Source organism: Stigmatopora nigra, chromosome 6 (genome assembly GCF_051989575.1).
Source record: "Stigmatopora nigra isolate UIUO_SnigA chromosome 6, RoL_Snig_1.1, whole genome shotgun sequence".
In the NCBI taxonomy this organism is placed as follows: domain Eukaryota; kingdom Metazoa; phylum Chordata; class Actinopteri; order Syngnathiformes; family Syngnathidae; genus Stigmatopora; species Stigmatopora nigra.
Window position 1 is genome coordinate 9,575,466 of NC_135513.1, and position 15,978 is coordinate 9,591,443.

Genomic DNA, 15,978 nt, shown 5'->3' on the forward strand with positions numbered 1-15,978 from the left:
AATTTAAATAAAATTATCTTTAAAAAAGTGATCAATATTTTTTCATTTACTTTGCTTCCAAAATCTACATGCAACCATGTAGTAGTCGATGTAACATTCATTAGTAATTCATTTTCTGCACAGAAAAAACTCACAAGGTGCGCGGGGGGTGCTGCAGCCTATACCAGATAACTATGGGCACCAGGTGGGGGACATCCTGGATAGGTGGCCCGTCAATCACAGGGCACAAGGAGACAGACACATTTTCATGCACAAACTAGGAGCAATTTAGAGTGTTCAACCAGCCTATCCTGCATGTTTTGGGGATATTTCCTCTCCCATTACATACCATATTCCATTTTTTGTATACCTTTGTAGAATTTTGCAGGGTTTAAACCTTTTTCATCATGAATTTATTTTTGCATACAATTAGGGAAACCTCATATCCCAAATTTGGAAGTGGTAAAAAAACTTACAATGAATTTCTAGAATGTACATAAAATATGTAAATTATGTTTAATAAGAATTACAGAAGACTAATAACATACACGATATACACAATATAAAAATTCCAGCATCAATTGTTTGTACTCAAACTATAAGTAAAAAACTAAAGTATACATTTCATGCAAAAGATTAAATAACAAAACAAGTCACAGTTTACATGAAAGTGCATCTACATTTTTTTTCTCATACTGATTTTGCTCAGTTTAAAAAGTTACCTAATCGATCACTAATCATTACTTGAACTTCCTAACGCTAAATCAAGGTATTTTTCTACTTTCTCCCCAGAGGGCCAACCTTTCTCATCAAATATTCCTTAATCCAGTTTAACAAATGCATTATTCATTTACAATTACAGTGAGATGCCTCTCCTCTTTCTAATAGATTTTTCCAGTTAAAAACATTCAAGAACTTTTCAGCATGCTGAATCCTGTAATGAAAAATGTTTGAAATTAGCAGTACCAGCAAACCTAAACAATTTGGAATTAATTTGTCCAAATATTAAAAACAAAAAACAAAAAAACCCACTAAAACCTGTAGTGTAAATTTAACTCACCTGGCTTGTGAGCCTTCGGGCAGAAGTTTGTTTCTGCTCATGTATTGACTGCAGGCGAGTGATGAGAAATTTCTTGTCTTCTCCCTCCTAAACACAGATACATAATTGAACATAAAGGAAATAATTATAACCAGGAATATTAAATAGTGTTACAAAGTCTACAGTATATATATAAAACACAGTACATTTTCTATCTGCTCTTGCAGTAAACTGATGATCTTCCGTTGGCCATCTACCACTTGACTGTGGAAATAGATGACAATCCTGATGGAAATAAATGATATTATGTTTCAGATAAAACAAATCTCAACAGAACATCCAAACTGTATGACATCTATTTGCAATATATGGATAAAATTACAGTAATATTATAATGAATGAGTATTTACAGAAAGATGCCTGCTCCCAGGAACAGGAATAATGGATTTTCAACCAGATACAAGTGAGCCCTTGCCAACATTGATAAATTGGAATTTTCCTTTTCGATCTCTTCCACCCAACGTTTTCCTGCCTGAAACATTGTTTTAAGTTCACGGAAGGGGCCACAAGATGAGGATGGTGTGGTGCTGGAAGGAAAGACAATGCAGACAAACTGAATGAGGGTTCTTGGACCCAGTGATTAACAGTGATCATCCTCCGTGTTAATAATACAGGGCTGCCAACTACTCCGGAATTTCAGGAGTTTCACTGGAAATGTAACGCAAACTCTGGGACTCCGGACTACCTCCCTATACTCCTGAAATCCCCCCAAAAAAAATTCACTTACATTTTTTCTGAAAAGTATCAAATTGCCAATTTAAAAGCCTGAAAATTCACACCATCGGTACGCTTTCCGACGTCTTGATTCAACTGCCCTGTGAACCGGAAGAATTCGGTAACACGAGTGCATTGTGAATCATCGGAGTTACAAATTCTGAAGAATATTTCATCTTGTGCGACTTCAGCGTGGCAATCGTCTCCAAAAGGACAGACATTTGCACATTGCACAACATGCAAAAGTGTGACTTCAGTGGAATTACTGGCTGTAAAACGCAAGAAAGACCCAATCACAAACTCCTTTTCATTATACTGTACTTTTTCAATAGTTTGCAAAACCACATATTTCAATTAATGTAAAAAACATGAAAATAAGTTTGATTTAAATTGTCCTGCACTTATTTATCTTTTTTTTACATTTCATATTGATTTTGCATGAATCGCATATTCACTCTGAAAATACTCCGAAAATAGGACAATGCTACTCCTTAAATGGGGTCAACAGAGGTTGGCAACTCTGATAATACATAACGTGCGAATACCTCCACATGGTGTAGGTGACACAAACCGAGGCTCCGAGGAAGGAGGGGAAGCAGAGGAGAGTGATGAAGGTTGTGGTCATTTGGCTAACTCTGTATGGCCTACTTGGGGCCTGACAATTCATCATCACGCTGCTCTAAAGAGAGGAAAAGGCATATAGAAAAGATGCAATCATTAGTAAACTAGAGTAATAGTCACATTCAGATTGGATGTCTATCGCCGTGCTGAACCATGATCGTACCATGAGACGTTTTCAAAGAAATGTTATCCAATTTTTTTAGTTCATTTATGTATTAAAACCTTTCTAACAGGGGTTTATTTCTTTTCTTACATTTGAAAAAGAAATGTGTTATTGTTATTTCTAGAGTATTTATAATTTTTATTCCATTTAAAAAACATATTTTTCTTATTTTCTATGAAAATAAATATGGGAGCATTTGCTGTCAGCCTTCACAGTCAAAATGAAATGGACATCCATCCCTGTCAATGACCAATGAGTTAATTAAATGTACCTTCTTTATGTAAAAGAGTAGCAGGAGTTTCAGTATCTGCACTGCGGGCAACAAGGGAGTGAAGAGAACGCCCAGCCTGCACAATACCATGTTTGCCATAACAATCAATTAGTCGATCCTCCATGTGGTTAAACAAAGTGTACATTTGAGGCAGAGTAGTTCATACCAGGCTAGCGTTTGGCCATAGATGAGGTCAAGGACATTTTTGGCAATATCAAACACTGGTTTCCTATTCTTTTTCAGCACCTTTTCTGAAAACAACCTGGGAAATATAGAAAATTCAAGTAGGTGAAATGATGACAGATATGATATATATACACTTGATGTCATATTTTTCACCCTTTTAAATTAAACAAAGGCTCAGGTTAATATATACTGTTCCATGTTTCATTTAAATGAGTTAAATTATATATATATATATTTTATTAAAACTCAAAATACTCCAAACATTCATACTATATAATTGAACCATCTCTGTCATTAACCATTCAAGTCTTTCAGGTTTTTTTTCAGACCAAACCAAAAAGAGCAATCAAAAGATAACAAAATGGTATAATTGCTGATGACCAACCTCCAAAGAAACTCTCCAAATAAGCTGTTTAGTAACGTAAAGATAAAATCCATTAACAGGAAGCGATAAAGTTCTTGCCCAACAAAACTCTCCCAGCACTGTGGATGATATTTTCAAAAGAGCAAATAACACACATAAAAATAAAAAAAAGACTACACAAATGACGGATTTGTTATTGTTGCAATGAGCTGTTACCTTCAGGCCAATACTGCTTGGATCAGCAGCCACTCGACCCAGCCAATGATAGCAGAGTACTCCAAGCACACTCACTTTTAAAATCAAGTTTCTAGAAAACAATAAAATTATAACTCTGTTTCCATGTCATCAGTCTAATCCAGGGATCCCCAAAGCGGTCTTCGAGAGCCGTTGTGGGTCCTGGTTTTCATCCCATCCGATCCAGGACCAACAGCTCAATCAAATAATTAAACGTTACACAGATCAGTTTGGTGACAAGATCTAGTCTTGGTTGGTAGGAATGAAATCCTGCACCCCCTGCGGCCCTTTGTAGAACAGTTTGGAGACCAATGGTCTAATGTATTTGTGTACTACTTGCAAACACTTTTTTCGTACCTTCCAATGGCAACATATGTGCGCACAGAAGGTGACTCGTAGTCCTCCATCCATGCAGCCAGGTTGAACATTATTGGCAGCAGGAGGTTTATACAGGACACCACCACAGGGAGAGCCAGAAGGCTAGCCTCGTAGAGTAAAGGGTCCTTGGATACACTACGAGAGCTTTGCTGAAGGTTCTTAAAGAAACAGGGAGAGCAAGACCATTGCTTTTTCATTCATAACATTCACTTTTCACATGAGTGCTACCTCGACTTACGAGCAATTTGAGATACGAGTAAAGTTTGGAGCAAATATTTATCTTGAGATACAAGACAAATTTTGATATACGAGCAGACAGTGGACGCGAGATGCTGCTCATAAGAACATCATGGGCACTGTCTTTCTGGTCGCAACTCCCATGTGTAATGTCTCTCTGTTCGCAACTCCCTCGTATCATCTCTCTACGCACTGGGTGGAGCGTTCCTTCCACGAAATCCGTCTAATTTTAGAACTATTAAACACATTTTAGTACAATAAAACCACTAGTTATTTGCTTCTTTGTTAATAGATGGCGAATTAGAACAAATAAAAATGTTTTTCCAATCCAATAGCCTATTTTTGGTGTTTTTTCAGAGGGTTGGAACAAATTAATTTGGTTTTTGGTTCATTTCTATGGCAATCGTTTGTTTGAGTTACGAAAAAAATCGACATACGAGCTCAGTCCCGGAACGCATTAAGCTCATATCTCGAGATACCACTGTACAATGACACTAATATATCACCCACATCATTACAACAATTAGACAAAAGTGGTGGAAATATATTTCTGATTATGGACCGAAATGCTTCACTGTACTTTGAGTAAAAGAAAGAGAGGTACTAGCGTTAGAAAGCTACTTTAGAGCCATACCCGGTGCATGTATTCAGAGAAGTAGTAGATGGCAAGCACACAGGAGGTGGTGCTGGCTACACAGACAGTCCACGAGAAGAAGTGGACCGCCACCCTCCACAGCTTTTGCCGTAGTGTGTTTTTGGAACTTTTCTGGTTCACCTCTGCTAGCAGCTCCTAAGAATTGGGAATTAAGAGACAGTCACATCAAAATTGCTTTCATATTCATCTGTAATGCAATTTGTGACTGAAGGAATAGAATCTTAATGCCTTTTGATATAATATAGAATTTTTGTAGTTTAATAACAACTGTGGTAATATGTACTCATCACATTTCAATTTGAAGAGATAAATGTTGCTTGAGCAAAACTGTTAGAAAATGCTATGTTGAAGTTCTGATTCTTTGTTAAATGGGTTTAGTACAACATACAAGGGAATAATTATAGGGGAAAGAATATGTTGAGTTCAATTTTTATGTTGTTAAGATTTAAACTTGGCATGCTCACTAAAGAATTGCAGGAATAATATAGCACGTCATCTTTTTCTCCACAGATTAGTCATTTTCTATGATTTACTACGGCTTCATACAATTTGAAAACAGGGTGATATAAACCTTACAGTCATGACGGTCTTTCATATTTCATTGAGTGCCAATATTTACTTATTTCAAACAAGCACCACTAAGTGAAGAACTGTATTTTTCTTCTTTTTTTTATTTAATCGTATAGTTGGAAAACTGGATATAATAGAGAAATAACCATATTTATTTTAGATTTCTTATCAGAATATTTTACTGTTCTAACTGTTGTTATAGCCATTTTGACCAAAAATGTGTTTCCAGTATAATCAGTGAGGCCAATTGCACTGTACATGGTGGTAAGCAGTTAAAGTATATGCAAGTTATTTTTCCCTTGTACCTTGAGCTGGATGCAGATATTCTCAGACATGAGTTTAACAGAAGATTTCTTGATGACCTTAAAGTCCCAGGAACAGAAAGCTTTAATGGCCAGGATGCTATAAGATTTATCAATCCGAAAGCTTCGACCAAATGACTTTGACATGCTGGTGGGAGAAATATGCACACATCAGAAAACATATATGTAAAATATATCTTGCGGTTAAAAGAATGTCATGTTTTAATAATTTACAGGGCACCATTCTTTACTAAAAAGGCTTACCTGTACACAAGGATTATACACGTGACGAAGAATGATGTGCTTATGGTCAATAAATAAGCAAGTGGCATCTTGTAAGGCATACGCTTCAATATGCAGTCTATATTAGTTCCATTGGACACTGATGTATAGGATTCTCCACTTTCATTCCTGCAGCTTAAATGTAGTGTGTAGTTACAGTAGTATCCATAGTACATCACTGTGTCCGAGAAACATCCCTGGAATGTGATTAGATAGACAGTTGTTAGTTTTTTAAGTAGATGTGATAGTTCCTTGACAGGGTAAAAAAAATAGGCTAGGCTAAATTGTAACTGTGCAGTAGTTGGGAAGCACACTTTGAATTCTGTTGTAAAAAGAGAATGGGAATACATCTTACCGCTCCAGTCATAAGCTCCAGCCCAGTGAAGGAGCGTCTGCCATGAGGCAGAGCTGGAGGGTGCACTGCCCGAGGAAATACTATAAATGCAGTAGTCACGAGAAAGAGGAAGATGTTGAAGAAGAGCAGCATCTTGAGAAACAGGAAGTACGACAAGACCCCGCTGCCAAAACGCCCGCTCACTCGCTTGAGTGCCACTTGCCACAGCTGGAGGGAGTGCACAAATGACAGCCAAGAGTACCAAGTCTGTCTGGCAGCCTAAGAGCAGAAAGTTGGGGTAAACAACCTATTTGGTTAACACCATTTTATCCTCTATTTATATATATAAGTAACTTGTCATGTAATGATATAAACATCATACATAAAATGCTATCCACGTGCCAAATGTATGAAAATGTTTCTTATTAAAATTAGAAAAAAATACGCTTAGGAGGGATCTTGAGGTCGATTAAAACAGGTGATAGGTGACATGGAGATGATGGTACAACTCACAATGATGACATAATATTTGAGTCGACTGCAGCAGGGAATCTGATTGCCAGACATAATGCGTCTCTCCTTTTTCAAAGTTAAACTTCTGCATATAAACAGGTAGACAAGCACAATAATCAGTGTAAAGGTAAGGTCATTGATAAATATATATCATAAAACTACATTCACTAGACCTTAGTTTACTCTTTTCTGCTACACTGAGAGGCATAGCCCGGAGCATCTTGATTCTGTCGCTTACTGACAGGTTCTGCAAGTTGTTCACCAAGTGTTCCCTTTTATTTACTGCAACACATGTTTTTGTAAATAGAAGACTAAACAAACATGCATAAAAGACAGCCATCAATATCCATTTAAATAAAAAAGGGTATGACTACACACAAATTAGGGAACCTTGTCTGATTTGACTCTGTAAAAAAGTAATTGTCCCATTTAACTCAATAACAAGTTGTGCCAATTTTGGCAGGAATAAGAAAAATTAAGCGTTTACAATAATTTGTGATGAGTCTTTCACAAGAGTTTGGAGGAAACCAGTGTAGAACATGCAAACTCCACACACGTGGACCGACCTGTATTTGTACCTAGCTCCTCCACTGTGAGGCCAACGCTCTAACCAATCTCTTAAAGATGTGCCTGCTTTAGCAGCAGTACTTTTTTTGCCTTACCCTCTTCATCTGTGCTATCTGCATCTGTGCCATCTGTCGCCATGCCGTAACCTCTTATGCTTGGTCTAGCTGAGTGTGAGAAGTCGCGTATGGAGGGTCTGCTCTGTTTGCGCCTCCGAAGTCGCATGGTTCTGTTGTAATATTGAGAAATAATGGCTCCCCTGGTCCGGCCTGGAAGAACAAACATAAGTCAGTACCTTTCAGCATTCAAGTCACATAGCCTACACACAAATAACATTAAAGGTTTAACAAATTATACAGATGAAAGCTGAATTCTATAAAACTGCTTGTGGATTTGCATGTGTGGAAAGCAGGAGGTGGACTAGACATTTTGACTTTTTTTGTTGTTGTTGATCCGCTCATGTCAATGTGCAATGATTTTCAGGAGAGATTGGGATAGACCAACCAATGGTGCGACTGGGCATGGAAGACAGGATCTTCATTGTGGCGGCAGACCAACGTTCTCCAAGGAAAGGGTCCGTCTCTCTTTCAGCGTCCTGATTTGCCATATGTCTTCTGTGATTTCTCTGATCACCACGCCCTAGTCCAGGGCTAGACAGGTGGGACACAGAATCTACGGATTTTTAAAAAAATAAATAAAGTTAAACCATAAAAGTGTAACTGTATTCAGAATATATGTGGTAGAATCCACCATGGATCCAACCAAAGAATAGCTCCATAGGAATCTTCATGTACCTTGGCCCTCCTCATCCAGTTCTCTCTGTAATTGTTGCAGCTCGAAGGCTTCACCCAGGTCTCCAGTTTGAAACTGCTCTGCTAGTAGCTGGTGGAATGAGTCATGAACACCTTCCTCATCTGCAGGGCTCCTGACAAGTGACAAGGATAAAGGCACATACCAAAGACATGAACTTTAGGCTAAGAAACACACAACTGCATGAAGTAAGGTTTCAAAGCAAACTCAACAAATAGAACTTGAAGCCTTGGAAAATAAGATAACTACAGAAGAATAACCGTTGATCCGCCAAGAACAATTTGGCATTGTATTAACGTACACTACTTTAAGTGAAAATTTACAACTATCTTCCCGAAAACAAAAACATATGTGATGTATGTGTATAAATATATGTGTGCTATTAGGTCACATTTACAGACAGTATAAATCTCAATACTTTGAGCAAGCCAATTATTTATTTATTCATATTTAATGTTCATTTACCATACATTTAACAAGACCTGTCAATTATGGAACAGCCTTAAGTTGTGTCAAGTGAATACATCCTCAGGATCTACATTAGGAAAACATTTGAAGTCCTTTTATATTATTTAATTAAAAAAAAAAAAAAATATATATATATATATATATATATATATATATATATATATATATATATATATATATATATATATATATATATATATATATATATATATATATATATATATATATATATATATATATATATATATATATATATATATATATATATATATATATATATATATATATATATATATATATATATATATATATATATATATATATATATATATATATATATATATATATATATATATATATATATATATATATATATATATATATATATATATATATATATATATCATACATTATTTCTTACTTTTCTGTTATTGTGTTGGCTACCTTTATCAAAAGTTAAAATTGTGTACAAAAATACTGCTGGGTGATGTTAACTGCATGTATGATTGTAATTTCAGTTTTGATTTTGTTTTTAAAAAGGAATCATTCAAACAAGAACACGAGTGATGTCAAAGAACAAAATGGTCCAATCACGTGTGCTTCTTGATCACTGCCCATTGACTATGGTTGGGCAAAAACAAGTGATCAAAAAAGAAGTCCTAAATAAAGATCACAACACTCAAATTTATTGTAAAACAACAACAATGAATTTTATCACTTACTCCAGTGTGGCTTCCATGGGAGGGTGGCCCAGGTCAAAGTTAACATTCCGAGACATTTTTCTCTTCCGTTGATATGCACTCTACTACAAGATTCACACCCGTACTGCCGCATAAATGTACTCCAGTCCCGCCATGGTGCACTCTCCTTACCTGCGTAGAGGGGCGGAGACAGAAAAGAGGAGGATCTTGAAAGAGCCACAGGTAAAGGAAGAAAACACAGCACACTACTTTGGAATCTGGACAGACAAGTTGGAACTTGCCCAGTAAACTGATTCAGCAGCATACAGACACGAGACCTTGAGGTCCATTAAGTTTATAATCATTGAGAATTTGTTTAAGTATGTGTCTTATTAACACGATTTATCCTAAAATGTATTACATCAATACATGCGTGTACTAAATTAATCTGATTACTTGGAAAACCCTTGTAGTAAAAAAACACTATTATAAAGTTTCCATTTTTCTCACGGACGGAACCGGAACACTACAATACTGTGGGGACACCAGCCACGAAACAAAGCCTCATGGGGGTGGAAGCTGCACTTCTGCTGCCTAAACAAATACTGCAGTCTGGACAACTGAAGTTTAGAATCGACTTCAAAAGTGGCGTGGAAGCTGATTTAATCACAACAGGAAAAAGGAGTGGTGTTACTCACATCTGTCTTAGCAGAGAAGTGCTTAACTTACTGAATGGGATGTAAAATTGCCAGCAGTCTTAATAATAACCCAATCTCTGTAAATTGAAACTGACGTCAAAATTAATCTGTTTATCTTTTCACTTTTCTGAAATAACTGACCAGATCGGCTGCATTGTCTTGGGTTGTGGCGTCATGCTATTATGGCGTCATGGCGTTATGGCGTCATGGCGTTATGGCGTTATGGCGTCATGGCGTTATGGCATCATGGGGTTATGGTATTATGGCGTTTCGTCTTAGTCACCTTGCAGTTTCGTGCATGACGTCTTTTTATGGACATGTAAGCCATACCCTCAATTCAGTCATTTTTTGTCTGACATATACGGCTTACATGCGAGTAAATACGGTACACTTCCAATTCACTGGCATCCATTTATTGACTGGCGCAAAACGGCAAATGATCAGCGCCAACCCCAGGCCTTCCCAGTCATAATGGATTGGACGTCATGCCGCCATTGGCACTGAAAGAAGAGCAACCACAGCCACCCTAAATATATGAAATAAAAAAATGCAAAAATCTTTATCTTAACAAAACATATGGATTTATTTAGAGAGCAATGAGGTCAGAATAAGTAGCAAGTTTGCAATGCTGCAACAAATACGAGCATGCATTTAATTATTTTCCATTCTCCCTTCCACTAGACCCAAGGGGCTTAACTTATGGGGTCAGTCTTAACTTTATCTGAACCTTCTACAAACGTGGGAATGCACTATTACACTTGAAATTTTTCCTCAAACAAAGCCGATCTGTCTATTGTTCACCAGAAGACACACGCCCATTCATCCGATATGATTTTGTTTCAGGCGTCTGCATTTTTTCAGCCTGGCTTTTATGAGTGACAAGAGAACAATAACAAACTAATAACAATAAGCAATGGCTAAGTTAACAAGATGCTGTCAATTTGGAATGTCATTCGTTCCCCCATCCGTTCAGGTACTTCGTCACATATTTCATTTTAAAATGTAGGTAAACATTTCGACGTAATGACATCAAATATCTGATTGTCATTCTTCTGAATATTTGATTGATTGTATGATGTACAATTAAAGAAGGGTACCATATTGACTCACCAGTTTTGAAACTTTTATAAAACTTGCTGAGTCTCAGCGAGTGACTGCGACTAGTCAAAACAATCCGCACTCACTACGACAAGGATCGAGGAAACCATTGTTCAAATGGGTCTGTTAAATGACGTGGGTCAAAATGCAAAATACCTAACAAAAGGTGAGCCATTTTATATTACACTCTATAGTTTAGCAAGTTGTTCCTCGCCATTTTACTCTAGAAAATACTTATATATCTGTTTGCCGATGTTATACTGTATACTTTGATTGATTAGTAAGTAAAGTTAAGTCTCCCACCCCTCGGCATTTCTCGCAGTGGTTGCGCCTGACTCGTACCAGTTGCTCTAATCATTAGACTAGACTAGAGCAACTTTGGCAAACATTAGAGTCTAATGTTTATTAGAGTCTAATGTTTTCCAAAGTTGCAAAGAATCAGAAGTTAACTAGCAATTATTCTAAATAGCATTTAGAGTCTAAATGCTATTTAGAATAATTGGGGGTGTCAAACATACGGCACGCGGGCCGGATCGGGCCCGTCTGGTGGTTTGGTACGGCCCGGGGAAGAAAGCTGCATTGTATATATAGAAAAATGAATTTTCTTTAAAATTTGTAGTTCTTGTATTATCCGCTAAGGGGCGCAGTGTTTTAGTACGTGCAGACAACATGAATTGACATTTATTTATCTTATGTTATTCTCTTGTTCATAATATATTGTTCATAATGTAAAAAGAAAATTCTTTTAACAAACATTTTGATAATTTACTCATTCTTTGCACTAATTGTTAGTATTAGTGACTAGTACAAAGGAAAAAAGTGGGCTTTTTGTTAGTTCGATGTTGATGCCTGTTTGAATACTCCGCTGCTGTACCTTAGTGGAATTCTTGTTGTCTTACTCCTCAGTGTCATCATGGAAATTCGTAGGTCAGTACTCAAATAATTAATTACTGACAGAAAAAAATTATATGCAGTAGTCCCTCCAATATCGCGGTTAATGTAGATCAGACATGGCCACGCTAGATATACTGTAATAATTGTTTGAAATTCTTTTCACATATTGGGTTGATTAGAACCACGTCCTTTCACTTGTGCATGTCTTTGTCAGCCAAATTTAAACAGTCTAAGTCTACTTCTCATTAAAACCGGCCGTAAAACCAAAGATGACGCTTGAGTTGTTATCTTTTTCTCACATATGTATGTGTAATAGAAGTAGAAGACACCCTAGGAGACACTCACAAAAAAAAAGTGTAGAGATAAATTTGAAGCAAAAGTGTTATGAGGAATCTATACGCCATTTTTTTATTGCCACTTCTGGGTGAGTAAGACAAACAAATTTAAAAGTTGAAATAAACTATGTTTTTAATTATTTTGCTAAATTCTGTTGCGGTAATGTTCCTGAAAAATGTAGTTCAACTTCAGTAAAGAAAACTATCACGTATGTGAAAATACTGTTAACAGTTAGTGGTTAACTTTTTTTCCACTTCTCTGGGATAAATATAATTTAAAAAAAACAAAAAAGAAGTAATTTAGAAAAAAAACATACTACTTTTACTAAAGTTTCACATCAGCAATGAGTTAAAGTGTATATGTGGGTTTTCCTCAGGCGGTTCAATGGATCCTCACCCAGTCCTGAATGGGCCTGACATGGCATATGTTAATTCACAAGTAGTTTTTGAATGTATGGCGCCCGATTCCTCTCTGCCGGTCACATACGAACTCAGGAGGGACGGTCTACTGATTGGCATGATGGAACATCACCATGAGAAACAGCCTGCATTATTCCCTCAGAAGGTCACGGCGCAATCAGAAGGGTTGTACCATTGTGTGACAAAGACCAAAGGAATCACACAAGTGAGCAACAGCATTAAATTAAGTGTAGTCAGTAAGTATCATGATAAAAGTTGCTTATTCAAATTGATGTCCACATTCATTATTTGCATTTAACCTCGTTTTCAGTTTTACCGTGGAATACCAGGATAAACTCAGACCCTTCCCCCGCAATCCTTTACGAGGGGTCGCGATTGGTTTTGAGTTGCGATGTTGCAATGGGATCCCATCTCTCCTACACTTGGTTTTTCAACAGGAAGAAAATGAACTCTCCTACCTCTCAGCAGCTGCATTTTACAGAGAATAAGCTTGTCATAGAAAGAGCCACTCCAGATCATGGCGGATATTATACATGTATGGCATGGTCCAGAGTGCGGGATGTCAAAAGATTTTTCACCAGCTCAGATGTCAAGGTGGTAGTCAAAGGTATTGATCAATGGTTCTCTCAGCTTTACTGTTCGAGTACGAGCACCTTTTCTAATGTCAGATAATTGTTACCAGACCTCCAAATATTTTGGACATAATGGCCAAGCCTGTCAGTCAAAATAGAAATGGTACACAAAATAAATAAATGAACCTACCTAGGTCCTGGTATGAGTATGCATGGTTGTGGGTGTCCCCCATCCCTGGCCCAGATTCAGCTGGGATAGGCTCCAGTACCCACCGCAACCCAAGTGAAGATAAAGCGGTTCAGAAAATGAGATTAGATGAGATGGTTCTAATAAATTCTTGATAAGAAAGGGTTTCATTTTCCATCCCCCATGAGCCACTTTGAAGCTGTGTCACTGTGTCACCGTAAACCATCAGTATGTCACCTGTCTAACACTTTTTTTCTATTAATCATCTTGTTTTTCTTCATTTTTAGTCCATCTTTCAAAACCAGAGATTTCTCTTTCCATCTTCAAAGAGGGAACAAGTTACCATGGTAACGTGAGCTGCTGGTCATCTAGAGGAACCCCTCCCGTAGAATTCTTTCTTTTAATGGAGGATAAGGTGATGGCTTCCGTTCTAGCTTCAGATTCCGTCAGTGCTTGGTTCAGGGTCAATGTGGTTCCCGGGCTAGACATGGGTGTGGTCCGATGTTGTGTGAAAAGTGAAGTGCAACAATTGATGAGTGAACCTCTGACACTGGAAGTGGGTATGAGCTAATTGTCTCCTGGGACCTCTTTCTTATGAGTCAGTGTGTTTTAATCAACAATACAATAATGGTTACCATTATTCTCGCCTTGTCCAGTTCCAGTTGGAGGCGACGTAAACGTTGAAGTTGAATATCTGTACAGCTCGGATGCCAAACTGGCTGCAGTCAGACTGACATGTCATGTCAGTCATGGGTCTTTTCCTTTATTTTCTTGGCTCCATAATGACTCCACCGTTCTTGCTGAGACACAAATGAGCCTCCAAAGTCACAATATCTGGCATCAGTACACTTTGACAGACTGGAGACGTATTCTCATTCTGGCCAAGCTAAAGCAGGAGGAGTCAGGCTATTACCGATGCAGAGTCAGGGACAGATACGAAGAGTCCACGACCTGGCTGGAAAGTGGATCTGTCCTTATCCAAGACAAAGGTGAAAGGATTAAGACAACAGTGCAGAGTTGAATATCCGCTCCTTGTAATTAAAGTTGATCACAATTGGAGCAAGTCGGGGGATGTGTTTTATCATTATACATTTCATTTTTTAACCAGACTGGATAACTGAAAACAACTCCCAAGAAAAAGCATCATCAGTAGCATCAACAAGTAAAAAGCTCCTTATATTTAAACATTATAAATGCTGCTTTACAGTATGTAGAAACCCAATGATTTTTATTTTCTTTGTTTTTTTTCTACCACGCAAGCAATTACGGAGTTCATCGCCATCATTTTCTGCTGCTTTCTCCTCATTTCTTTGTCAATCAGTAGCTACTGTGTGTACATGATGATTGGCAACAAAATAGGTGAGTTTCTAAATGTACATGAGAGGGCATTGAAATTGCAGATGAATTTTAATGTTCTCACAAATTTTACACAGCTCGTCGCCTCAGTTCAGCCCCACAGTAAGTAAGAATACTTTGCTAAATGTATTAGATTGGATTGGATTGGTTTGGATAACTTTATGAAAAAATTTATATATATATATATAAATATATATATATATATAAATATATATATATATATATATATATATATATATATATATATATATATATATATATATATATATATATATATATATATATATATATATATATATATATATATATATATATATATATATATATATATATATATATATATATATATATATATATATATATATATATATATATATATATATATATATATATATATATATATATATATATATATATATATATATATATATATATATATATATATATATATATATATATATATATATATATATATATATATATATATATATATATATATATATATATATAAATATATATAAATACGTATATTTAAAAAGAATGATAGTTTGTTCAGGTTTCTTCCTTTCAGCGCCATTCCTAATCGACTACCTGTTTCTGTACCCATCATCCAATTGGAGGCCAAACAGAGTGATAACTGCCTTACAGACTGAAGTATGAACACTCATGTAAAAAACTTGTACACGTCATGTTTTGTTTGGGAGTCTGACAATGTTATGATAGTGTGCAACTTAGAATTTTGCAGCAACAACATCAAGAAAAGTCAATGTATTTAGAAGTCAAGTAAAATGTATTGATTGTGGCTGGAGCAAAAAAAAACATTATTAAATATGTAAACTGCACAAATTTCAATAAAAATAGTTGAGCCAGTATTTTGACATATTTTCCTTTTATTGTTCTAGATTATGGATATCCATCCACGTATGAGTTCATCATTTAAAATCTTATTATAATTGTTTTTTTGCTGTTTTTGGGATGTTATTGTATTTCCTCC

General features: G+C 36.3%; 2 protein-coding genes across 7 annotated transcripts; one reads left to right on the forward strand and one right to left on the reverse strand.

Moving 5' to 3' along the window:
- Positions 1 to 369: 369 nt before the first annotated feature.
- tmc6b (transmembrane channel-like 6b) lies at positions 370 to 11,329 on the reverse strand. The gene is made up of 21 exons (XM_077719625.1): positions 11,233 to 11,329; positions 9,467 to 9,616; positions 8,261 to 8,391; positions 7,971 to 8,138; positions 7,565 to 7,735; positions 7,076 to 7,184; positions 6,903 to 6,987; positions 6,411 to 6,668; positions 6,038 to 6,252; positions 5,777 to 5,921; positions 4,881 to 5,036; positions 3,989 to 4,167; positions 3,614 to 3,704; positions 3,419 to 3,516; positions 3,014 to 3,109; positions 2,848 to 2,923; positions 2,338 to 2,471; positions 1,429 to 1,605; positions 1,225 to 1,303; positions 1,040 to 1,126; positions 370 to 913 (listed from the first exon to the last, which is right to left on the reverse strand). Exons 2-21 carry the CDS (start codon positions 9,520 to 9,522, stop codon positions 899 to 901), a joined length of 2,526 nt encoding a protein of 841 aa, XP_077575751.1. The 5' UTR covers positions 9,523 to 9,616; positions 11,233 to 11,329; the 3' UTR covers positions 370 to 898.
- LOC144198553 (Fc receptor-like protein 5) lies at positions 11,301 to 15,916 on the forward strand. Of its 6 annotated transcripts, none has more exons than XM_077719623.1 (10): positions 11,301 to 11,386; positions 12,827 to 13,105; positions 13,180 to 13,476; positions 13,916 to 14,188; positions 14,285 to 14,617; positions 14,737 to 14,790; positions 14,889 to 14,987; positions 15,062 to 15,086; positions 15,556 to 15,638; positions 15,887 to 15,916. In XM_077719623.1, the coding sequence occupies exons 1-9, from the start codon at positions 11,338 to 11,340 to the stop codon at positions 15,635 to 15,637; spliced, it is 1,491 nt and encodes a 496-aa protein (XP_077575749.1). In that variant the 5' UTR covers positions 11,301 to 11,337; the 3' UTR covers position 15,638; positions 15,887 to 15,916. The 6 variants fall into 6 exon arrangements, with proteins under 6 accessions (XP_077575749.1, XP_077575747.1, XP_077575745.1 ...); XM_077719621.1 differs by having other exon boundaries at positions 15,532 to 15,638; positions 15,887 to 15,912; XM_077719619.1 differs by lacking the exon at positions 15,887 to 15,916 and having other exon boundaries at positions 15,524 to 15,868.
- Positions 15,917 to 15,978: the final 62 nt, after the last annotated feature.